We start from the raw sequence: 26,728 nt of genomic DNA, 5'->3' as shown, positions 1-26,728 counted from the left end.
TATGGTGTCAGATATACAGTGCCAAAACAAGTGATAAACAAATAGACAATGCCACCTGTAACATACAACCATCCTGTGAGCCTGTTCTCCCAAACTGTATCATACAACCATCCTGTGAGTCTGCTCTCCCAAACTGTATCATACAACCATCCTGTGAGTCTGCTCTCCCAAACTGTATCATACAACCATCCTGTGAGTCTGCTCTCCCAAACTGTATCATACAACCATCCTGTGAGTCTGCTCTCCCAAACTGTATCATACAACCATCCTGTGAGTCTGCTCTCCCAAACTGTATCATACAACCATCCTGTGAGTCTGCTCTCCCAAACTGTATACCTAGCTGTGTAACATCCCAGAAATAAGCAAACTTCATCTTCACAGCTGAATGCAGGTTTTAAGTTCATGTGGTACTGTGCATCGTGCATGAGTTAAATTTAAATCCCTATTTAAATAAGTTAATGAATATCTCTGAAATTATGAAGCATTACACTAGGGAAGCTAAGTACAAAGAGAGACCTAAGAAGGTGCAGGCAAATACTGAAGGGGGGGGGGGGGGGGGTGTTGCAGTGAAAGCCACGAATTCCACTTTCTTTTGATATGCCTGCCCATTGGGTTGATTTATTTTTAACGTCCCCTCGAGAATTTTTCACTCATATTGTGATGTCACCAGCTGTTGGTGAAGTACCACAAATTTAGACCTATGCTTAATCAGTGATTTTTCAACATTTTTGAAAAGGGTCCTGTGGCTTTCAAATTGGGAAAAATTATAAACATTTTGATCAAATTGGGAAAACCTAGTTGTTAATGTAAATATGCTAAATATATCATATCAAACAGGAAATCAAACACAAATTGATGACATTCTTTTTTTATTTTACATATTTAACTTTCTTTTCTTTAAGCTCTTAAAATTTTTGAATATTCTTTCAAAATCATCTAGAATTGATGCGCGTCTTTGTCATGTCGTACATAAACAACTCACATTGAACTTATATTTTAACAAATACGTTTTTGCCAGTTTGTATTATTGGGGAAAGTGCAAGTTAAATTGGGAAAAAATTGGTAATTTTTGGGAGGGGAAAGGGCCGATATTCGGACCTAAAATGGATCTTAAAAAAATCACTGTTAATGCTCAGAGTTGTAGCAGTGAGGGTTCTTTATCGTGGCTCCGTTTTTAAGTTCATATACGAAAGACCCATGATTCTCACTTCTATATGCCGACCGTTTGACGACGGAGCAATCACTGCCTATTTCAACGTCTTAGGTTTGAAGCGGTTATAGCACAAGCGGGTCTCAAACTCACAACCTTCCGGTTACGAAGCGAATGCTCTACCACTGAGCTACTGTGATGGTAAAAAAAAAATCGCAAATAATATGCCTTATAAAGAAGTAATATCATCAATTTAAATTCATTCAATGATCGGTTTTGAGTATACATAATAATAAAATAAATTTCATTTTTGAAAATACATAAGAGTATGAACTGCGACACTTCACAATGGTGTGAATGTTACAGTTCATACCCTCATATAAATACCCTGGTATGAAATTTATCTTTATGCTCCCCTTTGAAAAAGAGGGGGTATATCGTTTTGCACCTGTCAGTCAGTCTGTCGGTTGGTCTGTAGACCAAGTCTTGTCCACTCAATATCTTAAGAACCCTTTGCTTGACACACATCAAACTTGGTACACTGCTACATCTTAAGGAGTAAATGACTCCTATTGATTTTGAGGTTGTATGGTCAAAGTCAATCCATTCTGGACATAGGAAGATACTGTCTGCTCAATATCTTGATTGATTGATTGATTTGGCACTACTATCAATTAAATGGTACACATGTATTTAACCCTTTTCAATTTTCTGAAACATTTCTTGTTTACATTCTACCTTCATTAATGTTGGAATTCCCTGCCGTTAAAATAGACGTACTATACTAGTATTTACCCAGATTCATAAGCATATTGTTCACAACTGCATCACATTCATAGCGAAATGGTTATCATCACAATTGTAAAGATATCAAAGGCAAAAACAATTTGGAAATGTAAATATTATGTATATGTCTGTATGTTATTTGTTTCAATAATATGTCAGAGAATAGCTCTTAAGAGCTAAATCACACGTGTTTTTGTTTGTAAATCCAATTTTAAATAAATATCATCTTATGATCTGCAATAAGTATGTTTCAATTAAGGGCAATGCATACTTAAAAAATGTTACAGGAATTTGTTAAATACTTTGTACAGACTAAAATTTTATAAGCATTGCTAAAGCTGTATATATTATAAATTTTTCATAAGTTCACACTTCTTTTAGCATTGTGAATGAAAGCTGCATCTTCATACTTATAAAGAAATTTAATCAAATAAGATGATAAAATTTAACACCCCCACCCCCCCACTAGTATATATTTCCATGGGATTGATAAATGTGATCAATTTCTTATTGATTTATAGTGAGGGCAAACCCAGTGATGTACATATTTTTTCTCCGGATGTTTTGTGAATGCACTGATCTTCATCAATAAATGAATTGCATTCAGTAGATGGTACACTGTAATATAATCAGTGTACCTGCACCCAACTTTTCTGATAATGCAATCACCTATCCACTCTGTTATTCCAAATACATAACCAAAACACAGTGTCTCAATTGTACTCTCTTCAAAGGTAACACAAACCAAGTGTTTCATTATTAAACAGGGTCATCCCTACACTAAATCCTATTTCACTGCTATGATTTCTAACTTTACTGATACATTAAGCTGTTAGTTAATCCTATTACCTAGTAGTGAGTATGCTAATTGGTCAACACAGGGAGAGTGATGTAATAAATGGTAGAAACAATCCACACTGATCTCTGCAATCTAATTATCTCTGGTTGCTGCCTAATTATGTCTGCTGTGGGCTCTTGGGATGACTGCAGTTCAGTGTTTCATTTCCTGGGAATTGAATCTTAGTAGCTGGTGGATTTGATTTGCAATACATTGGCTTTAATACAAGATGTTACAGCTAAGTACAAGCCAATGTTGGGGTTTACACATAGAATGAGATGGCACCATTAGTGGTGGACATATTCATATTGTAGGTCACAGTCACCTACATTGTGGTTTGGTGGCAGACTTACAACACTTTGTTTCAGCAGCGGGGACCTAGACCTGTCAGCTGATAAATGGGGGAAACACAAGAGAACACAGGGAACTCTGGGTAATGCTCTAGAAGACAATTAAATCTGCATTGGATTAGACACGTTATTGGATTGCACTGCTTACAGATCATAGAAGACAATGGGTAACAGGGGGATATGGAATGAAAATCTGGGCCAGATTACATAGGGGAATGGATTATATAGGGGTATATGGAATGAAAATCTGGGCCAGAATACACAGGGGAATTATTATACAGGTGAATAGAGATGGCCACCTGTAATTACACTAGTTAAGAGGCATGGGAGGCCAAGTATTACCAATATGACTAATATTTGTTTTACATTACATAAAATTCAAATTTACACACCCTGTAACCTTTTAATTGTTGTAAGGTTTAGACATAACATTTCTTTTCTTCTTTTAGATACATTATATATTATGAAAGCACATCATTCATAAGGTAAAATTTTACATAATTTTCACAAAATTCCATCAATACAGGAAGTAACTTTTATCACCTCTGAGACTTTTTATTCATCATTTCGAAAATTACAATTCCAGCATTTTAACTATATACAGTTCAGAATTCTAGAGTTCCTATACTCCCTAGTGAACTGTTAAAACCTTGTTACTTCACAACTTGTAACTGATCTATGAAATTAAATTCTAGCACAAATAATTAAAATCATGAAAAACTTGTCCCCACAAATAATTTCACAGATAGAAAAGGCTGAGCAATGTTGTTCTGATTGAGGCCCCCTGTTCCCTAAAAGATAAATCCATGAAGACTTGGTCTCTTTTGGCCCAGACAACAGTTCACAACAGTTAAATGAATACTTCAGATTGAAATTATAGATTGTAGATTATAAAAATTAGTGGAATTTAGCAGTGATTAGAGAACTAAGACAGGGTGATGTGCATGAGGGCTATGAAGAAAGCTGTAAAGCTAAATGTACTTTCTCTGTACTTTACACAATACTCCACAATAACCTCTAGTGCTCACAAATGTCATAATTCTCAAGAGCAAGTTTCAGGTGTTTCTTTTTTATTTGAAACATTTAACAGAAAAAACATAAAGGAAGAATTTGAAAAACGGCAAAATTTCTAAAAGCCAGTCTCTCTACGTTGTGGGTGGGCAACAAATCCTAGTCTGAGATACAGCTCTTGTAAACAATGGCATTTATTGTTACTTGATTTCAACAAATTTTACTACTGTGATATTTGGAGTCAGAGGAATAAAGATTCCTGTACATTTTCAATATCTATATTAAACTTTTATAGATTAACATGATAAAAAAATAAACTAAGAGGTGATAAACAGAGAGTTTGGGTTTAAAATCAGCAATACATATGGGATTCCTTCCTAAATGTAATGATCTTCTTTTATATTTTTTATTATATACAATAAAACTTATTGATTGGCTGTATAAATAACTTCAGTGATAAACATAAAGTTTGGGCTAAAAAATCTGAGATATATCGACTATCAGATAGCTGTTATCCTCAGCTGCAAAGCTATCTGCAACCAATGCAAAAAAAACCACCCCGGACACACTTATCAAAGTCTGTGGTAGACACGCTACCCTTATTAATACTGCACCCTCTATCAATTTATTTTTCCGTTTTGATTAAATCTATTATTCCCTAGCTGTTCAAATTATTCTTTGTTCCTCCACTGCTCCTGCCTTTGATGGAGTAAAACCAACACCTAATCAAATCTATGATATGGGAATTTAAAAGAAACAATGCTCACAAAAGAAATTAAAATTAAAATTATGATTATGAATTCCACTTTTACACCCACTTCAATGATCTTTTTATTGAATTTCATATTAAGTTCCTTGATTAGGCTCTGTGTATCTGAGAAATTCAGTTACCTTCAATGAAACATGTATATGCATGATGGAAGATTTTACTTCTGTTGGGTATAAGGTCAAACCACAAAAAGAAAAAGGAAAAAAAAGAAAAAAAGGACCCCCCCACCCCCCCCCCCACCCCCCAAAAAAAAAACCCACTATGCACTCGTGTTTTAAAAATATTATTTAATGTTTATGATTATAAGCATACAGATGCAATCTTATTATCTGCTTCAGATCCCTTCAACAAAAATAAAAAAAAAAATGTTTCAGAAACATGTATAATGCCCACTGTCGTGCTGAACTGAAAAAGGATTATTATACACAAGTATCATTTAACTGATAGAACCGAGTGCCAAAACAATTCAAGATATTGAGCAGAAAATATCTTCCTATTTCCACGGTGCATTGACCTTGACCTTTGACCATGTGACCTAAGTATCAATAGGAGTCATCTACTCCTTTAGATGTACCATTAATTGTACCAAGTATGGTGTCAATCAAGCAAATTATTCTCAAAATATAAAGACAATTCAATATATTACGATGTCCAGTTTGACTCTTGATCTTGTGAATCCAAAATCAAGAGGGTTCATCTACTCCTTATGCTGTACCAAGTTTGATGTCTGTCAAAGAAAGGGTTCTCAAGATATTGAGCAGACAATATCTTCTTATGCCAGTGTGGATTGACCATATGACTCCAAAATCAATAGGGTTCATCTACTCTTCAAGATGTACCAGTGTACCAAGTTTGATGTCTGTCAAACAAAGGGTTCTTAGATAGTGGGCAGACAAACGGACCGACCAACTGCAGGGATTTTTTTTAGGGTCTGTAGGGGGCCAAAATAAGGCCCCGGCATTCCCAATACTAAAAAGCAGGTATTTTCCCCAATTTTTCTTTGAAATTCCCAAACAATGAAAACAAATCAAGCAGGGTAGCCAAATCGTTCATAAATCTTCTTCACAAGCCTTGACCAAACTGAAAGTTAGGAGCCCAATTATACCTTACAGCACTCTGAATTGGGTTTTTCCCTATTTCTTTGTATGAAACATTTTTCCCAATTTCAAGCAAATGTTGCTATTTTTCCCAATTGGAAAGGCCCTGGCCCTTGAAATCAAGATCTTAAAAAAAAAACGCTGAACCGAGAGGTGCAAATCAATGCCCCCCCCCCCCCCCCTTCCCCTCTTTTTCAAAGGGAGGCATAATAATATAGAAAGGAAGAAAAGCTGCACATTTTCTGCGACATTTCAAAATCAGCATATCAGGAAACAAGAGATTTTATCCCTCTGTGAAAAATGAGTTTTATCCACAAAGTGTCAGAAAAATTTGAAAATGTATTTGATGTTGAGGTTGTTTCCTATAAACACTGAGCACAGCTTTCTGAATTTTCTTAGACAATTAATCAAACTGATCAGATTCCTCGGGATTCTGAAATCAAAGCCCATCAGCAAGGAAGCTATCAGGAAAGTGAGAAATTTCTCTCATCAGCCTAATGCGAATTCATTTTTTTCCCCATATAAATTGGCTTACTGTAAATGACTTATTAAAGTAAGATTAATAGATGTTTATCAGTAAATTCCGTGACTGTTATGGACCAGGTAGAAGAGGTTCACCAAGAAAACATATCAATGATACATATCTTTTTGCTTTAATGAAATCATCACGTCTGAAGTGCAGTAGCAGATCTATAGGGGGGTGCAACAACAACAACCCACCTTTAGCTGGACATTTTTAACAGAAATTATCATTTTTGGCCATTTTGGAGGTAATTAATCTTACCCTTTTAGGGAACAGAAAGGGACAACACTTGGGTCACAACCCCAACCCACCCCATTCGAAAAATTTCTGGATCCGCCCCGAGATGTCATATGTATAATAATGTAACCACATTTTTTTAAGTGACTGGCTAATTATGAAGATGATTTTAGAAAGGGTTTACTGAAGATGAATGTTGAAAGAGGTTGGCTCATACAAATATAAATGCAGAGGGATGATGGCCTTTAAAATGAAGAATGTAGAGGGAGTTTGACTGTTACAAAGATGAATGTACAGAAAGACTGGCTGTTAAAAAGATAAATGCAGAGGGAAGTTGGCTCTTATAAAAATAAGATATGAAAGATAGTTAGCTATTACAATGAATGCAGGGGAAGGTTGACCATCACATTGATGTATAGTGAAGTTAGCTTAAGTGTTACAAATATGAATTTTGAGGGTTACAAATATGAATAAACGGGAGGGGATGTGAAGTAGGGCTGTCACGGTTCCAAAAATTTTCTGGTTGGGTCGGTTCTAAATTTTTTCCTTTGGGTTCAGGTATTTCGGTTCGGGTCTATATAACTATTTTAAGAATCTAATATACAGTTAAAATCAAAAACCTTTATTGTATTTAGTCACAATAATTACTCGGGGACGTGGACTGAGGTTTAGACTTGACATCCATGGTACTAGAAACAACATTGTCACTTCTACTCGTTTCCATCCATGCTTTCAATGTTTTGACATATCTTACATGTACTGTCATTATTTACAGTTTTGTCGATAATGCCATCATTTAACAATTGATCAAAATACAGCCACCTTTGAGGATTTTGGCGACATAATGATTCTATTTTAAAAACCAAACCCGAACCGAAATACGAAAAAATGGAACCGAACCCGACCCGAACAACACGACCCGCGGTTTTTGGTTATTTCGGGTGCAGCCCTAATGTGAAGTAGTTTGAATGTGGTGGAAATTGACCATTACAATGTTGAATGTGAAGGATGATAGGCTGTCACACTGATGTTGAATTAGATAAAGATTGGCTATAACATTGTTATGGTTTGGAGGAAAAATGTCACAATGGTGAATGTTGAGGTAGGTTGACAGTTACAATGATGAATTTAAAGGAAGACGGCCTGTTACAATGATGAATGTTGAGGAAAATTTGGAGGAAGATTAGCTGTTACAATGATAAATATGGAGGAAGATTTGGAAGCAGATTGGCTGTTACAATGATGAATGTGGAGGAAGATTGGCTGTTACAATGATGAATGTGGAGGAAGATTGACTGTTACAATGATGAATGTGGAGGAAGATTGACTGTTACAATGATGAATTTAAAGAAAGATGGCCTGTTACAATGATGAATGTTGAGGAAAATTTGGAGGAAGATTAGCTGTTACAATGATAAATATGGAGGAAGATTTGGAAGCACATTGGCTGTTACAATGATGAATGTGGAGGAAAATTGGCTGTTACAATGATGAATGTGAAGGAAGATTGACTGTTACAATGATGAATGTGGAGGAAGATTGGCTGTTACAATGATGAATGTGGAGGAAGATTGACTGTTACAATGATGAATGTGGAGGAAGATTGGCTGTAACAATGATGAATGTGGAGAAAGATTGACTGTTACAATGATGAATGTGGAGGAAGATTGGCTGTAACAATGATGAATGTGGAGAAAGATTGACTGTTACAATGATGAATGTGGAGAAACATTCGGAGGAAGATTGGTTGTAACAATGATGAATGTGGAGGAAGATTGGCTGTAACAATGATGAATGTGGATGAAGATTGACTGTTAAAATGATGAATGTGGAGGAAGATTTGGAGCAAGATTGGCTGTAACAATGATGAATGTGGAGGAAGATTGACTGTTACAATGATGAATGTGGAGAAAGATTTGGAGGAAGATTGGTTGCAACAATGATGAATGTGGAGGAAGATTGACTGTTACAATGATGAATGTGGAGGAAGATTTGGAGCAAGATTGGCTGTAACAATGATGAATGTGGAGAAAGATTTGGAGGAAGATTGGCTGTTACAATGATTTTGTGATCCATGACGCTCAGTGTGGCTTTTTCTGTAGTGTTTCTAGGGTTTTTTTTTTTTCTTCATATATTTGGATTTTATTTTTACACTTTACTGATGTAATGCAATCAATCACAGTTATTTGTCCAACTTTTTGTTTTTCTTCATCTTATAAGCTTCTGAGTGAAACTTTAATGACCAATACCATCCCTGGGAACACTTTCTAGGAAGTTAAAAATTGTGTTTATGAATGAGCAGGACAAATGCTACTTCATAATGCACACTCAGTCAGAAATGTTATTCCCATGACTGTAAATATGTGCACTGATCATGCATACAAAGAGTTCAATTACTGTCGCATATCACAAAAATCAATACGTTTGCACATCTTTTGCAATACCATGGGAACAACCCATCTCTAAAAAAAAAAAACTTAAAAAATAAAAATAAACAGTGTATCCATGGCTGTTGCAAATATGAAAAACATTTTTTTTTTTAAATCAATACCACCGTAAAGAATTTTATGACTTTGTTTACATGCTCTGCAACACTGTACACTACTGACATTCTGTAACAGACTTTTTGTGACATAGCAATACAACTCCATAAAATCTCAGTCATATTCCAGGTCTTTTTCCTACTGAATACTAGTAGATTAATAAACAGATCAGCAGCACATCATTAGAATGCACCAGTATTCTCATCGTTTGTTGGTGATCTGTCTGTTGCCTCAGACCCAGACCCTGCTCAGTACCACAAGGTATCCACTCAGGAGAATTCTCTGTGATTTTAACCTTAAGGTGTTCGTTTCCAGTTTTTACTTTCTTTTTACTTATCTATATGCATTTGATCAATGATGTTTAATTAATGCAATTCTAATTTAAAAAATCAAAATGTTTCACGAAAGAAGCCTCTCTTCCTCCAGAAAAACAACCAACAAATTAAATGCCTATTGTTGGAAAACGTCTTAAGAGAGGTCATATTTCTTCATCAAGCTTTTTGTGTATCGTATTTGTAGTCATTTTTCTCAGATTACAAAAAAAAATATAGCACATCAAACTCTGTGGTCTTTGAAAAACCAAAGTTTATCCTAATACTCCTTTAAATGGTTCTAAGCCTTTGTTCATCAAGGGCTCCAAACCATACTTGAGGTTTTGGCAGTTCTCCTTATAGATAGACCAAACTGGAATTCCTCATTTCCACATCTGCTCATTAGCTGTGTAAATGTTTTAATTAAACTTATCAACAACCGCTTGTTTGAAGCTTACATAACAATCTGTCAGTGATGAGCATGTTGAAAAACCAGGAACAAAAAACTGATGCTTAATAGAACAACTATTGGTGGCACATGATTATAGTGTTACCCTGGAACGAGTGACGCGATACAAAACGCTACAGTGCAAGAGGGCACCTTCCAAATCATGTTGGCAACCACAGGCAGAGACTGCTAAAACTATCAATACACATCATTGAACTAAAACCAATCACTTCTCTCATAAAATGAGAAATTATTAAACCTCCAATTATTAGCTTGTTACATGCGGCTCTACCAAAGAAGAATTTGCTCAAATTTTCTTTGCTTTAAGGTGAAATGATCTCAAATAGCCTCGGCAGCATAAATATTTCAGTTATAGCTCTATAATCAACTTAGGTAATGGAGAGTACGCAATTCAATTAGCATTTATATACCTAATCAGGTTGGCTTGTCCAACCAACATTACGGAGCAACATTGATTAGGAGGTTTTTATGCTCTCTGACGCACTAACATCTAGTTGGGTATGAATTTTTTCTCGCCAATAAATAGAGAATACATGGTAAACTTTGTATCACACCCCATATATCAACCCGAGACTTCAATATAAACCCAAGACTTTGATATCAATCCGATGCTCCAATATCAGCCCGAGGCTCCAATATCAGCCCTAGGCTCCAATATTAAACCGAGGCTCTAATATCAGCCCCTAGGCTCCAATATCAGCCCTAGGCTCCAATATCAGCCCGAGGCTCCAATATCAGCCCTAGGCTCCAGTATCAGGCCGAGGCTCCAATATCAGCCCTAGGCTCCAATATCAGCCCAAGGCTCCAATATTAACCAGAGCCTACAATATCAGCCCTAGGTTCCAATATCAGTTTGAGACTCCAATATCAGTCCGAGACTCCAATATCAGCCCAAGACTTCAATATCTGCCAAGATTTTGATTTGTATTGTCGTTTTCATCATATTATATTTGAAAACAGTGTCCACATTATTCAAATATATGCATTTTTCTATCTGTTTCTCATCATTATATCTAAAAGCAATACAATGTACAATTCTAGGGTTCGTTTGACAAATTAAGTTAAACCAATGATTACCGTTTAGAATGAAAATGTTGTCTGCTTCCACATACAAAACTGGATTTCTCAATGTCAACCTAAAAACTATGTAAAATCTGGAATTTTACTAAAATTTTAATCACTCAAATAAATGAAAAATCAAACTTTAAGTTTGGATTTTTTCAAGAGATCCAAGCTTGATGTAACTACAGAAGTGTTTTAGGAAGGTGCAATAAAGGGTAAAATGAAGGGTGATGATACATGGTGTGTAATAAAGGGTCAAATGAAGGATGATACAGGGAATGTGATATAGGGTAAAATGAAGGGTGATGATACAGGGTGTGTAATAAAGGGTCAAATAAAGGGTGATGATACTGGGAATGTGATAAAGGGCCCTGTAAAAATCCTGTATTACATAAAAATGCATAATAAATTCTCTTTACTAATACCCCTGTCACAAATTATGATATGCATGTACCAGTAACTAATGCTCACATTTAAATTATAAATTTTCTCCAATTTCATCCCCCAATTGGAAGAGAATATACCAACTAATGAAGGGATGTTATATATAATGAATCAGGGCAATGCCTGAATTGGCACAATTTCCCTGATCAAAGATCTGTTGTATTGCAGAGCCCAATCAGTCAATGTAGGAAAGAAATGGCTCATATAATCTCCGATTCATCCAAAGACTCAACTTTTGATAAATATTTACGGAAGAAAAATATTTGCCTGAATAAACACCAATATCATTTTGGTCTTAATACATCCACTATTTACTTGTCTCTAAAAAAAAAAAAAAAGGTTCACATGACAAAAGAGACTTTGCCATTAGTTGGATTTTCTATCCAGCCCATTACAGATCCAGCTTGATCTTTTCCCCAGTAATCACTGCAGGATGATAACAATGTACAATGACTCCATTCTAAGTCATTCAGAATGGGACCCAGGGGAACATCTATTATAGAATGGTATATTTTTTTTATGGCTGATTTGTTGTTGGTAATGCAGCAGCTTTCTCAGCATGGTCCAAATTAGCAAGCAAGTGATAGGAATATAGTCCCTGTGTGTGCTGTAATGGCCTACAAAACACAGTCTGCTGGCACCCCTGACTCCTCAGCTGCCAGTTAATGTGGTCTCAAATGACTATCAGCAAGTACAAAAAAATGCCTTACAATGATTTTCTTGCTTGTCATTTCTTTTTCAGAGAGAAATATTGTACAACCACATTCTTCATACTGCATTCACATTGGAAAACACTTTTTTTTTTATATCAAGGAAGAAAGTTTTTTAACCTCCTCCTGCCAAACAATATTCACACTCTACTTTTCCTGTCTTTTATATGGTAATATTAAGATCAGATTTGGAAAATTCCTACCCGAGGACCACTTATAATGCCAGAGGCCCAAAAATTGGTCCCAAATATTTACCAGTGATCTGATTGATGTTTTTTTAACAATCTTCATCTTTTTAATATATGCTCAGAAATACATATCATCTGTGAAAATCTCAGATATTATTTCCACAAGACCTGTATTAACCAGTATAAACAGTACTATATAGGAACCAGAAGGAATTTTAACTTCAATTATGCTAAATTTTTAGGTCTTAAAATGTTAAATTTTGATACAGATATATCAATACTGCAGCATTCTATACAGAAAAGATCCAAAAACTTTATTAAGGAGATGTACTACATCATCATATAAATGGCTGATTTCCTTTTAAAACATGAATGAAAATATAGCAATATTTGTTTATTAAATTCCTCTTAAATTTGAATGCCTAGCTGAGTAACGGATCAGTTAGTTGAAGACCAGCAGGGGTTCTATAAAATTTTCAGATTGCTTTCTACTAAAACTTAATTTATTGACTAAAGAAAGTAAATTTGAAAATTTGCAATATCCGATATTATTGACATACTTTCCATCCATATCAAATTTCTCTGGTGTTATTACTCCTTATAACTATGGTATAATAAAAAGTTTATAAATATGACCCACATTTTTGCACACTTTCTTTCCAAAATGAGGAGAGTGCAGATCATGTGACTGTCTCACATCAGCATATTGTGTACTAAACACATAATTAAAAAAATTACGGAGGATGAAGGCAGAGAAAAGAAAGTAAAGAAAAGAGGATTTAGTTCAATATAGGTCTTTATTCCTGGATAAAACACAAAAGATGAACTCATCGAATGATTAAATATCAAAACTTAAGGCAAAAAAATTAATTCCGTGGTTCCTATTACATGCTTTGCAGATATAGGGTAGGTAAGTTGGGGTTTGTTGGTTGTAATTTGGGGGTGTTGGGGTTGGGGGGGGGGGGTGTTATTGTGTGTGGTTTGGGAGGGTTTTTTTTTTGGTGGACAAAGTATTAAAAACTGATCTGTAACTCAAGTGGATATTGATGAAGAAACCATGATATTGAAATACTGTGTTTGATGTTACTTAAAACTATTTTACATCTTAAATTTTTTATCCTCATGATCATCATCATCTATAAAAGTTTTATAACCATGCAAATGAAATTGTTGTCTTTGACTGTAAAGTTTCAATTTCTGGGTAGCCTAATTGAATTTTTAATTATAAATATGTTGTTATCACGAGAATTGTGGCCAAAATATTGTCATTGCTGATTTGAGTAGGCATGAATGTGAAAGTAAACATCCAATGATTGAAACATATTTTTTAGTGATCAAGTGCTTGATTTGATCCAACAATGAATCGATTACTTCGAACAAGAGAGTACTGTATCCTCTGTATGCTGCTGACTCCTCATTTCAGGACTATTGATTAATCCTTGGAGATAGAGATTGTCACAGCATTGTAAGAGACCTAACCCTACATATCAGTAGCACTGACCTCATTCAAACCTCCCCAACAAAACACCACCAACTTTACAAAGATTTGATGATCCCCTCACATAAAGGTCCTCAAATGATTTACAGGAGACAGATCCTTTCTGGGCCCTCTTGGGTCATCCCTGTCAGAAAAGTTTCTCCATTTTCCAATGTGATGACTTACTCTGGTTGACCATATGGCCTATTATGCAATTCTCTGCCAAACTTCAATCCAATTTTCATCCAAATTGTCATGGAATAAACACAGCCCTGCATCAGCTGCTCTGATATATAATCTTTTTTTCTATTTTTTTTTCTTTAAAAAGCAACAATTATAATAGCTTAATGGTATTATTCACTTCAAAGACAAAGCAAAACCTTTTGTACTCAGCCAACAGAAAAAAATTATATAGAACATCCCGAACACTGCAGTTTCACAAAAAGCAGACACTTCATTCTCATATAACAGGCTGGAGAAATCAGTTGATGAGTATGATGCAGGTGTAAAATGTCAAACCATCACTTCACTGGTATCATCCAGCCTCAAGTGTTATCTAATCAGATTTCACAAGATTTTGTCATATTCAGCCAGATACTCTAAGTTCAACAAGAAAAGAGCTTGAAGAGATCTTTTTTGAGAACATTTTTTTCTCTTTGAGGGAGCTCATTAAGCAGCTGCTGTATATGTGTATATGTGTGATAGCTGGGGTAAAATGCCTAGACCTCTAATGACAAGGACCGTATTGATCAAACCACCTGTCATTACCATTAGACCTCTAATTATCTAATGGCCTTGTATGGAACATCCTAATTTAAACATTTTTATGACTATGCAGAGAAACTAAGAAATAATGGAACTTTCATGGACAGAACAGCTATACAACAGGATGACTACATGCATTTGGGGAGTGGGGGTGTTACTTTTCATGGATCTCATGGGTTTAGAGCCCGGCACTAAAATGAAGCATAAATTCCAATTTTGTCTCCTCGTCAACTCTCTCAAAAAAAAATTTGCCCAGTCTCAATTAATTCTTTTTCTTTTTGGGGGGGGAAGGGGGATCTCGATATGAATTAAGATTATCTTCTTTTCGTAAAAGACTGAAATGGTCAAATCTTCTCTAAAATGTAAGATCAGCTGTATCAAATTTTGGTACATTTCACTAAAAATGAAATGTCTTTTTGGCAAAAAAGAAAGAAAAAAATAACCCTACCAACATATCCATACTGAGAAAATGGACAATGACGAAATCAAACATATTAATTTTGGCCCAATCAATGAAATAATTATTACATGTATATCTCAACAAAACTAAAAATTTTGGCAATCCATAAAAATTGGCCCCCTAGGTTATTTAATGATTCCTCAGCTGATATCATCAATTCTTGACATCCAGGTGATATTTTCACAAACTCAACCTATATCCTTAATTCTGTACTCTTGCTAGAAATCAAGATACACCTCTGTTTTATTAAAAACTGAAGTGCATTTTTTTTTTTTTTTAGAAATATACTGATAAAGCCAGCTTTTGATAAATTTTCGATGAAATCCCAGAAATATCTACCATTATCTAGGAAATTAAAAACCAAGAAAAAGATTCATATTCACATTCCCGAGGCCTCATTCATAATTTCTGCAGATTTCTTAATACCCCAATTTCACAATCAATGAAGAAGCACTTAGACAAAATCTTAGAGCTGAATGATTAAACATGACAACAAAAAATATCTTTGTGTATGAATAATTCATTCAGTTTCTGTTGTTGCTCTAAACATTGCAGAAGAATTCCTGGAAATTAAGGATAGACAACAGCAGAGAGAAGACTATAGGGCTTCTCTGTCTTGTTATGATATCATTAGTGTAAAATATTTACTGAGGGGGGATTAATTAGCTAAGTACACAACTTGCCCATAAGCTGGCACCACAGGTAGGGAACAGCTCACTACCCTGAGCTCATACCAGAATCCCTCCTATTAAAACACCTGTCTAAGAAAATATTCAGATTTTTTTTCATTGTTCCATTTATTCTAGAAATATTGAAAATCAATATAATGTCAATTTTCCAGTTACAGATTATTCCAGATCATCATGAAAAAATAACTTTAATCAATTTTTTCCCCAAAGAGCTTTCTGTCCTGAATTAATATTCTTTAGTCTACTACCAAAATCAATTTTTAATTTCTTCTACATGTATGCATATCAGTATCAAAATATGGATAATAAAAATATTGGAAACATAATCCCTTCAAATTAAGCAGTGTGAATAGTATAAATAATTTAAGGAAAACAAGAACTTGTCTTTGATATCTGTGATGCCAATCCTCCCAGTGTGAAATTTCAATGCAGGTTTTATTTTACTAAACGCCAGTCTCGATTAGGGATGGTCCAGCAACATCAGATTACATACACAAGTTACTGACATCCACAACTTGAGTAGATCTATAGATATTTAAAACGTGTGTTTTATTGTTATAGACGATGAGACTTCAATCTTATTTCAGGTCCAGAACAGCTGTTCGTAATCTTATTTCCTCTGTTCCCATCAGCTGGGTCATATGACAGAGTTTCACAAAAATCAAGACCAACTGTCCAGGAATTGGAATTCAATCATTCTTGTTTTATACTAGATTTTTTTCCCCTAAAATCTCTTCTCTAGAAAAGTCAATGCACTCCGCCTGGTGTTCAGGCACGAGAAGAATTTTTAGTGCTCTATCACATGGCTTTGTGCAAAGTACATTTTTTATACTAATAAAAAATATAACGATGAAATAAACTTCCCAAAATAACTTAATTTTACGTAAAAAGAATTTCACTTACCTTCTACGAAAGTTTCGCACACCTGCTCAAAAATATAAAATACACTTAAAATATTTCTTTATCATTTTCGTTCCATTTTAAAAAGGATATGACCAAGTGATGATTTTAAGACAGGTGAAGCGTATCTTGTTGGTTTGAGGCAGACATCGGAGAGCCTTTGACACAAAACCCGGGAACAGCAAGTCCTCCTCTTCCTCGGGGCTGTCAGAATCTGATCCATCTCCCTCCTCCTCCCCACCACCTTCCTCGAAATTAAGCCGGGACTTCGTGACTTTGTTGTCCCTGTCCGCTGTCATCCGTTTGTCGCCGTCCGCCGCCACTTCCGGGGAAGAGATCGCGGCATCACTCACCGCTTCATCCGCCATACTCTACAATTAGTCGTTCACTTTCGGTCATTCTGGTCACTGAGTTAAAATGCTGCGAACCACAGCGACTATTTAAAAACTATTTTAAAAAATTAATCAGGATTCACACGCACACACACAATTCATGGGAAAATGTATCACTCCTGGAATAATTTATATATCCATCGGAAAAAAAATTCGGATTGATTCTTCACACATGCTTTTATAAAATTGCATCCGTCACAGCGTATACTAGTAAGTAAAATCCCTTCATCATTACACAAGACACCAGCGCAGCTGATGTAGATCGTGTCTTGCACGCGCGCCTTGGATTGGTTGGAAACAGACTGATTACGCTTCCAATAGCGAGACGCGCTCTCGCAGACTTTGCGAGCAGCGCGCGCCAAAATCTTTACTGGCGCGCGCTAGGCAGACACCAAGTACTGTACCCGTAGGGCCACTTAACGTTACCTTAGGTGAGTTCAGGCATATTTTTCAACAGAATTTAACGACGTCTTAAAGATTTCCAGTCGAGAAATCTGAGCGTTTCCCCAGATCCTCTCTCGTCGTCACCTGGTTTTACTTCTATAGATTTTTGTTCTCTCCGCTGTTGTCATCGACCGAGGACCTGGATCAATAGCGATATAGTGGCAGTAATATCACCAATATTCCCGATACTTATCACTCCGTATATGCTTATTAGCAGAGAACTTTTTTTGACAGATATTAGTGTAATGAAGTAAACGTCAAAAACTGCGCGAACATACGCGATGTCTGCTGATGAAGAAACTTGCTTATGGCAGAAAAAAAAAATTTCGTGCGCAGCTGCCGATCCTTACCAAATGTAGCGCACAGATTTACTGATAATAATCAGCTAAGGTAAAAAAGATAGAATTCAACGGGGAGTTTGCTCCTCATTGATTGGCGGCGATTCTAAGTGATCGTTAACAGCTATACGTAAGTCTAAACTCTCCTTGGCACGTGAGGAGACCTTTTCTTAATCCAGCCGGTGTCTGTGTTTAGAGCCGCGAATCTTTCGTGTTAGGTGTCCTGTCCTTTCCCTGGGATCACATAGAAGTCGTTCTATCTACCGCATGTTCGGAGAAATTTCCCATTACTTTCGAGTTTTGAATAACTGATCGGAAAGTTTCATTACAGCAAAGGAGATTTTATTCTCCATTCCCAGTAATCTTGTCGGTTACATTGTGACATCACGACTTTAAGAAGACGTGTCCTGGACATAAGCAAATCACATACCAACTTCCATGCAGATCTTTTAAAACCAGTGGTTCTACAAAGGGGCACGGAAAATAAAGCTCGAGTGCAAGAGAATCTCATCGCACGAGTATATATATATATATATATATATATATATATATATATATAATTCAAAATATTCTCAGCGGCCATGAACACCGAGCATAGGCCTACGATTTGCAGCCTTTCACCAGCAATGGTGACATCTCCGTATGAGTGAAACATTCTTGAGAGGGACGTTAAACAATATACAGTCAATCTATCTATCAAAAGTGTTCGCCCGTGACTTTGTCCTGTGACAAGTGAACTCGAAAATAATTAGAGTCCATCCGTCTGTGTTAAGTACCACTCCTGCATAACAAACTATACCTATTGCAAGTTAAGGAATGCTAGACCTCATTGACCTTTTACACGTAGAAAGTTGGGTCTTTATGCAAAACAGCATTCCTGCAATTTTTGTAAAATTCGCTTTATGATAAATTGTACGCAATAGCTATCACCTACTCTGGCGAGGGGATACAATACAAGCCGCAAATTGGCAAAATATTAAATCACGATTTATTGCAGATTGACCGGGGACGACGGAGAGTTCGTACGTTATAGGACCCGAGAGTCCCGTATCAACAGTTGTTTACTGACCCGATCACTTAACAGTTTTTATGATTTTGTACTCCCGATTCCCAGGTGTTGCTCACCTATATGTGCTGCGCAAAAATCGGTGATCTGTGACGGCATCGAACTAAGATAGAGATCAGCAAATACATTGGATTAGTCGACATTTAAAAGACACGCCTTAATTATTTTTTTTAATACGGTGCACCGAACGCCGAGTATGTAAGAACTCACACCACCTCTGTAGGAATATGTAGTGTGGTCTAAGAACAAGAACACGTTTGTGTGCATATGTTCTCGTCAGAACAACGGGGACGACGCTCTCGAACACACTCTATCTTATCGAAGAAGGCCACATGTGACGTCACTGTATTACGCGACTCCCCTCCCAAATAAATGACGTTTTTATAATTTAACTAAATCCGTATTGTGGCTAATATTATCGCAATGTTTCGTCAAACTAACTATTAAAATTAATTACAGTATGCCAAAGAAAGATATATTGCATCTAAAGGCTATATCACACAGCCACTACGTACAATTTGCGCATATTCCAGGATGAAATTTGGTCATACGTGGATGTACGTGGAAAAATTGAGAAAAGTTGGGGTCTTTATGTGAAATTTTGACAGATGTGTCACGAATGAACCACGTTAAAACCATGGAAGAAGTACGAATAAACCACGCAAAGAACACGTAAATCTACGTAAAAGCGATACGTGCGTGAATCGTGCTTGATTATTGCGCTGTTTACCTGCAATTCATTAGTGATTCGTGCGTCAATTACGTAATTTTAATGCGATATGTGTGCCGTATACTTGATATAAAAGTGATACATATGTGGTACATGCGTGAAAGGTCCGATTAACATACGTGGAAAGCCAAAATTTGCGTATGCATCTCGCAAAAATCACGCAAAACTGCTCAGAAACATTTACGTTAAAATTGCGTATAAACTACGTAAAATACGCATAAACTGCGTAAATCTGAACAGACCAAAATTTTGAGCAGCTCAAAACCGATATCAGGTAAAGACCCGTCTACCGAAAACCTCGACGGACATCTGCGCACATCGACGAATGAAAAACGCATGGAACACTTATGAATTACGTATATCGCGCATGTATCACGAATGACCGTTTCGTTCCGTGCAGACCGTTCACCGTTCCGTGCAAACCGTTCACCGTTCCGTGCAGACCGTTCACCGTTCCGTGCAAACCGTTTACCGTTCCGTGCAGACCGTTCACCGTTCCGTACAAACCGCTCACCGTTCCGTGCAAACCGTTTCGTGCAAGAATCGTTACGTACATGATCAAGCCACGTCCATAGAAACGTGCAGATCGTTCAAACCACGCCCCTAGAAACTTACAGACCGTGCAAAACGTGCAAGTCATTTCGGTATGGGATGTAGGACAGGTAGACATTGTTGAAAATTCGAGCAATTATTTCAAAATGCCTCTATTAAAGACGGACTTTCAACAGTGAAAATCTGCAAATAGTCGAAAGACAGTTATCATAAAACCACCAGGCAGTTACCATTTTAACACTCTTGATAGTTTCCAACGAGTGCAGAGACATGATATATATCTGCCCTCGGTCGTTTTTTTATTTATTTATTTATTATTAAATTGAACTGCTTATTTTTTATGCATGGATTTTGCACTGACATTTTAGTGAAACAACACACGGTTGGTTACAGTCTGTACCAAAACAATGTGTCGTTTACAAAAACCAATGGATTTCGGCGTGTCACACCATCGCACTTTGGCGTGTCAGACCATCGCACTTTGGCGCATGAGTGTGGACCATCGCACTTTGGCGTGTCACACCATCGGGGTTTGGCGCAGACCATCGGGGTTTATATATATATATATATATCATAAAAAATCTCACAAAGCCGGTAGAGTCTATCGGCTTTGTGATATTTATATATATATATATATATATATCATAAAAAATCTCACAAAGCCGGTAGAGTCTATCGGCTTTGTGATATTTTTTATTATCCTTCTACTAACTAATTTCTGGATTATATATATATATATATATATATATATATATATATATATATATATTACTGAAATTGTGAAATAATGTCTTTTAATGTATTTGTGTTCGAAGAGATGACACGACAACTAACCCTTGAAATTACTTTAACAACAAATTGCTATGATTGGAAAGCGTAAGATTTTTGTATAAACTTATTAGCATTTTACAGAGACATATCTAACATGTTATATGTGTCTCTGCTTTTTATTAAAAAAAAAATGCAGTTTTAGTAGAGAGTAATTGGCACAAACAAAATTAAAACCCTTGCGAGATTCGAGCTCACAATCTACGGATCGGCGTGCACATTCTGTTATCGATGATTATTTCGATGTGTTACTCATTCTTCTAAATTACAGTAGTTTCCAAACCTACTTCGTCAGCTCAGTCGATGCGCAGAGCGATTGATTTTATAGACTGACTTTAAAACTAGTTGTTCTTTTTGAAGAAGCTCAGCATTCTAAACTTTAGGTTCTTCAGTGATATTTTGATAGAACAAAAGAACAAAATCTTTAATTGCTTTACTTATTCTTTGCCAGTTAAAGGTTGGGGAAAAAAAGACTAGTGTGAATCGTAATGAAGATGCATTTCCCCCCAGATGTATTTTGTAAAAGACGTGGCGTTATATTCGACAAAACTAAGATTGTTCTTTGGCATGGCGTGGTCAAGGCTAATACAGACTATGAAACGCTCGCACGGGGTCTGTGTTTGACTTGGCGACCACTGTCCCACTAACTAGGTACTTAGTCACTGATAGAACCCTGTGAGCGCTTACTTTGGCACTATTGAACGATCACATTAAAGGCATATTACTCGAGGAGAGTACCGTGTTTTTGGTGCTAATTAAAGAACAACGATACCTATTATTCATGCGTACTTTATATTGACATTCTATAACGGACTGTACAGGAAAACTGGCTCCAATCAGCTACAGTTGTTAAAAGCATCGGTATTTTATTGCGTTACAATGCCACACAAAGCAGTAACATGGCACTTTTACTCTCTTGCAAGGTTCGAGTAAAACATCCGATCACACAAGCAATCGTATCGCGTCAAAGCTTTCAGACAAGAACCCAGAGACCACGAGTCAGATAACGGATATGTCGTGGAATCTCTCCCCGGGCCGCCCGTTAGTAGGTCGTCTTCCATCGTCTTTCGATTTGCCATCACAATTCAAATTATAATGAAATTCCATGGTTTATTGATTTGTAACCCCCCCCCCCCCCCCCCAAAGATAAATGTGTACTGCGATGAGCAGATACATGGATATAGCCCGATAGTGTGTTCTGAAAATTACGCGGCATTCATACCACGTGATTTTCAAATAATCCTCCATTGCTTATATTTGCATTATGTATATAATAATATTGGAAAGAAATATCTCTTATACTTTGAGATCTCTCTCTCTCTCTAGGAATTCTTAGAGAGATATCTCTTTAAGTGAAAGAAATATCTCTCAAAATAAAAGTGATATCTCTCAAAGTGAAAGAGATATCTCTCTAATTGAAAGAAATATCTCTTAAAAAATAAGAGATATCTCTTTAAGTGAAAGAGATATCTCTCAAAGTGAAAGTGATATCTCTCAAAGTGAAAGAGATATCTCTCTAATTGAAAGAAATATCTCTTAAAAAATAAGAGATATCTCTTTAAGTGAAAGAGATATCTCTCAAAGTGAAAGAGATATCTCTCTAAGTGAAAGAGACATCTCTTTAAGTGTAAGAGATATCTCTAAAAGTAAAAGATATATCATTCTAAGTGAAAGAGATATCCCTCTAAGTGAAAGAGATATCTCTCTAAGTGAAAGAGATATATCTTTTTTAGAGAGATATCTCTCATTTTAAAGAGATATCTCTTTAAAATAAGAGATATCTCTTTGATTTAAAGAGATATCTTATTTTTCGAATAAATAGTAAAAGGACTTGCCATATAAAACGAAAAAAAATAGCTAGTAACTACCCCATTCGCCAAACGAGTGAGAGTCGCGGTTGCACAATAAAGAACCCTCACTGCTATGTGGCACTAACCACCATGCATAGGCCTAAATTTGTGGTACCTTACCTACAGCTGATGGCGTCTCGATATGAGTGAAAACTTCTCTCAGAGTTTAAAAAAAAAACCCAACAAACATTAGTATTTTCAAAGTGTCTTTGTAAATTCAAGTATTAGTTCGCAAAATTTCAGTAAATGTTGGCCAACTTTATGCAACAATTATTTAGCAGACTTGGGTGCTTTATTTGAACGTTTACTAAAGAAAATGACGATGAAATGTAAATATACAATCATGAATTTCTTAGACTTGCTCAATGTTTATTGCTGTTAAATATTCACCTTGGATTTGACATTGAAAAGTGGAGCCGGGCCTGGGAGCTGTTTCGGCACTTGTTTATCGATTCGATGACCCATTCAACACTCCGATAACCCGGTATTCTTCGGATACATACAGTACCTGCGCCGTGCAAAATTCTGCAACAACGACAACACCGAAATCGCAAAAACATAACTTCTTAATCACCACCTTGCATTTTTGTATTGAACATAAATGTCTATAATTTCATTGTGTGGGGTTTTTTCCTCCATAAATGACGTAAGGAATTGTGATTCTCTATTGGTTTTACAATTACATTCTATTTGTAAGCAGCACAGTGGTTGATTCGTCTTACAGCACACCTCGATCTCGTCAGTATGACGAAAGCATTTTCTAAATATGTGTATTGTCGGAGACCAATATAACACGTCTCTGGTATTGTAAATTTTATCTGTGTGTTTAGGTCTGAAGCCTATGTTAGTGGAATGTGTATATATTATTGACATATCGCAAATTGAAAACTAAAAGAACAATCTTGAAGTGACAGTTACTCTAAATATGAATCATGCAGAAGGTGAAAAGTCCACATACTGGAAAAAGGTGTTGCTCGTTTATTGTTAATTCCCGAAACGTGTTGCCATTGTTCTCTTGATGAAGGTCGTCTGCAAGCAATATACCGCCTGGGACAGTATTGAAATGAATTAATGTTCAGTGACTTGTACAATTTACATGTACATATATTCATTTCTCAATTTTGACCATGAAACCAAGGGTTTTATTAATAATTATAAAAGAGACATTCTTGAAATATTGTTTTCATTCTTTAAAATATTGCTGCCATCGAATGTTATTTTAGAAATGTATATTTAGATATAAATTGCAAGATTTCATAATTTTTAGAGTCTTTTTGAATATCAATCCTAGACTGGATAGCCTGCCCTTGATTCTAAATGCTGCCGCTAGGAAATTCAAGTTGATTAGACAGTGCGCTCACACTCGTAACCAGTGACAACGGACCAGTCTAATTTAAACCCCTGCGATTTCAGGTGATACAATGACCCAGTCGTAGTATAAAATTACCTCCAGCACATTTATTTTGTGCATTTTTAGATTTTGTACAGACCATCGACACTGTGTGGAGATGGTCTTTGGAACAAGTTAATATTGTGAATGATAAAATGGGAAATGTTTTATTTATATAAGAAACATGTACATGGGGATGAAATCAATTATTAAAATAAATATGTCATAAGCCCTTATTTTTCCACAAGCAGTGTTGCAGTAAGACAAAGGGGGTTTATCTCCATTTTTGTTCTTCATTATACATTAATGATACCGATGTATTTTTCACAAGAGGAAAGAATAGTTGGCCTTCAAAGTATCTATGAATCAATCGAAGATGGATCAATGACATATCTGAAACTTTTAATTCTATTTTATGCTGATGACACATTTATTTGGTAACGTTAAAAACTTGTATATTTCTAAAGATACAGATTTATGCTGTTTTACGCGATTCATACCGATTGTTAGGCCGTTCTTGGCATACTGATTTTGACTACGGATTACTCCGTTTACCTGATCAAGACATAGGGCTCATGGCAGGTGTGACCGGTGGACAGGGAATGTTAACTCTTTTAGACACCTGATTCCACCTCTGATATATCCAGGGGTCCGTGTTTGCCCAACTCTGTATTTTGTATTCCTTATAGGAGTTATGAGATTGATCACTGTTCTTTGTCTTCCCCTTTCATATATTCACATCTTTTTACATATTTTTTGTACATATTTCACTATGATATTGTTCAGTTACACACCTATATAAATATCCCTCTGACTTGTATTAATACATGAAAGTTCTGCATTGTACCTCGTGTACCACTTTCGAGCGAATAAAATGAATGAATGACTTGTCAGATATTAAGACGGAAAGTAGATGTATATTAAAAGATAATGTGAAAATATCGATGAGGATCCCCCCCTCCCAACAAATCGACATAATCATCTAACAGGTCGACACATTATCTGACAAGAACATGTCTACATAATTATCTTACAAGTGATATCAGAAATATAGATATAACGAAAGTTTCAAATTTTATGTTAGATTATAGTAAACATATCAATACTAATGTATTCTATTTATAAAATCTATATCAAATATACATTTTAAAAAACCTGGTGTTGTAGAGGCATAAATGAAAATAGCTTCGAAATGCAGCCTGTCCTTTTAAACGTCAATTTCTTTCCGAAACAAGCTGAATGATGACCACGTGACTGTCCTATTAGCAAACAACGTGTTATTTTTTCAGCATTTCTTGGATCTATGCATATCTAACTACCACTTAGTGCTTTATACATGATCTAGCATAATGAATTTAGTCGAATGGACCCCTATTCCTGTATCTACAGTCAATGAACTCGATTTCAAAATTTACCAACGCCATTGTTTTCTTTCTGACCATCTGTGATAAAGGAGCCCAATGCATGAAAGGTGCATGCATTTTTCAAAAAAAAGCAAACCAAATATGTCCGATATTTAATCAGTCTGACAAGAATGATCTTAAAATTTCGAGCTATTCCTTTCACCTGAGGTGAAATTAAACAATATACGTTGCATAATTTATTATACATGTATATATCGCCATTATGAATACATCAACCATGTTAGTTTGGAAACAAACAAAAATAAAACCTTTGATCATTAGTACGTATGCACCTTCATAGTCTTTGATATCTGTATGTTCATTAGCCAATTTTGGAGCGCTTGTAAATACCTCCGTGTAGAATGTATTTTAACGTACTCCTTAATGCATTTAACAGTAGTCTACATTTTATCACAAAAATACCGCGAACTTGACAAAGTTGATAGAAGAAAATATTTGTTTAAGGGTATAATGGACAAACTTTTCACTTTATCTGATCAAGATACAGGGTTCACGGTGGGTGTGACCGGTCAACAGGGAGTGTTTACTCCTTCTAAGCACCTAATCCCACTTCTGGTGTGTCCAGGGGACCGTGTTTGCCCCACTATCTTTTTTATTCTTTATAGGAATTACGAGAATGATCAGTTCGTTATTTTCACTTTTCATTTTACCGCAAATGAGATTTTCTGTTTTAGATATTTATCAGAATTCTATATACATTGTATAGATAAATGAAATCAAGACTCTACAGCAAGGCATTATTTGTACAGCTCAGTATATGTAGAACATGTATATAACGTGTGAGTACAACCAGCTGATAGTAGTCGTCGTCGTTGTCGGTCTCCTTCCGCCGCGAGAGACGATGGCTACACCAGAGTAAGTCAGGTCCGGTCGCTACATCTCGTGTGACGTGAAGGCCAGTGAGGGAATGGCAGTCTTTGGCGCAAAGGCTACAG

At 36.0% G+C, this 26,728-nt stretch overlaps 1 protein-coding gene across 1 annotated transcript in view; it reads right to left on the bottom strand.

Annotated features, from left to right (window-relative positions):
- Nucleotides 1-17,967, bottom strand: part of LOC125668663 (voltage-dependent T-type calcium channel subunit alpha-1H-like) — a 94,078-nt gene extending 76,111 nt beyond the window's left edge. Inside the window, exon 1 of the mRNA XM_056162301.1 lies at nucleotides 16,873-17,967. Coding sequence (XP_056018276.1) covers nucleotides 16,873-17,147 — 275 coding nt within the window. The 5' untranslated portion in view covers nucleotides 17,148-17,967. The remainder of the gene's footprint in view (nucleotides 1-16,872) is intronic.
- Between the last annotated feature and the right edge of the window lie 8,761 nt (nucleotides 17,968-26,728).

The sequence above is a fragment of the Ostrea edulis genome, chromosome 4 (assembly GCF_947568905.1).
Source record: "Ostrea edulis chromosome 4, xbOstEdul1.1, whole genome shotgun sequence".
Taxonomy (NCBI): Eukaryota; Metazoa; Mollusca; class Bivalvia; order Ostreida; family Ostreidae; genus Ostrea; species Ostrea edulis.
Note: the sequence above shows the minus strand (reverse complement) of the source record. Positions and strands in the feature narration are given on the sequence as shown.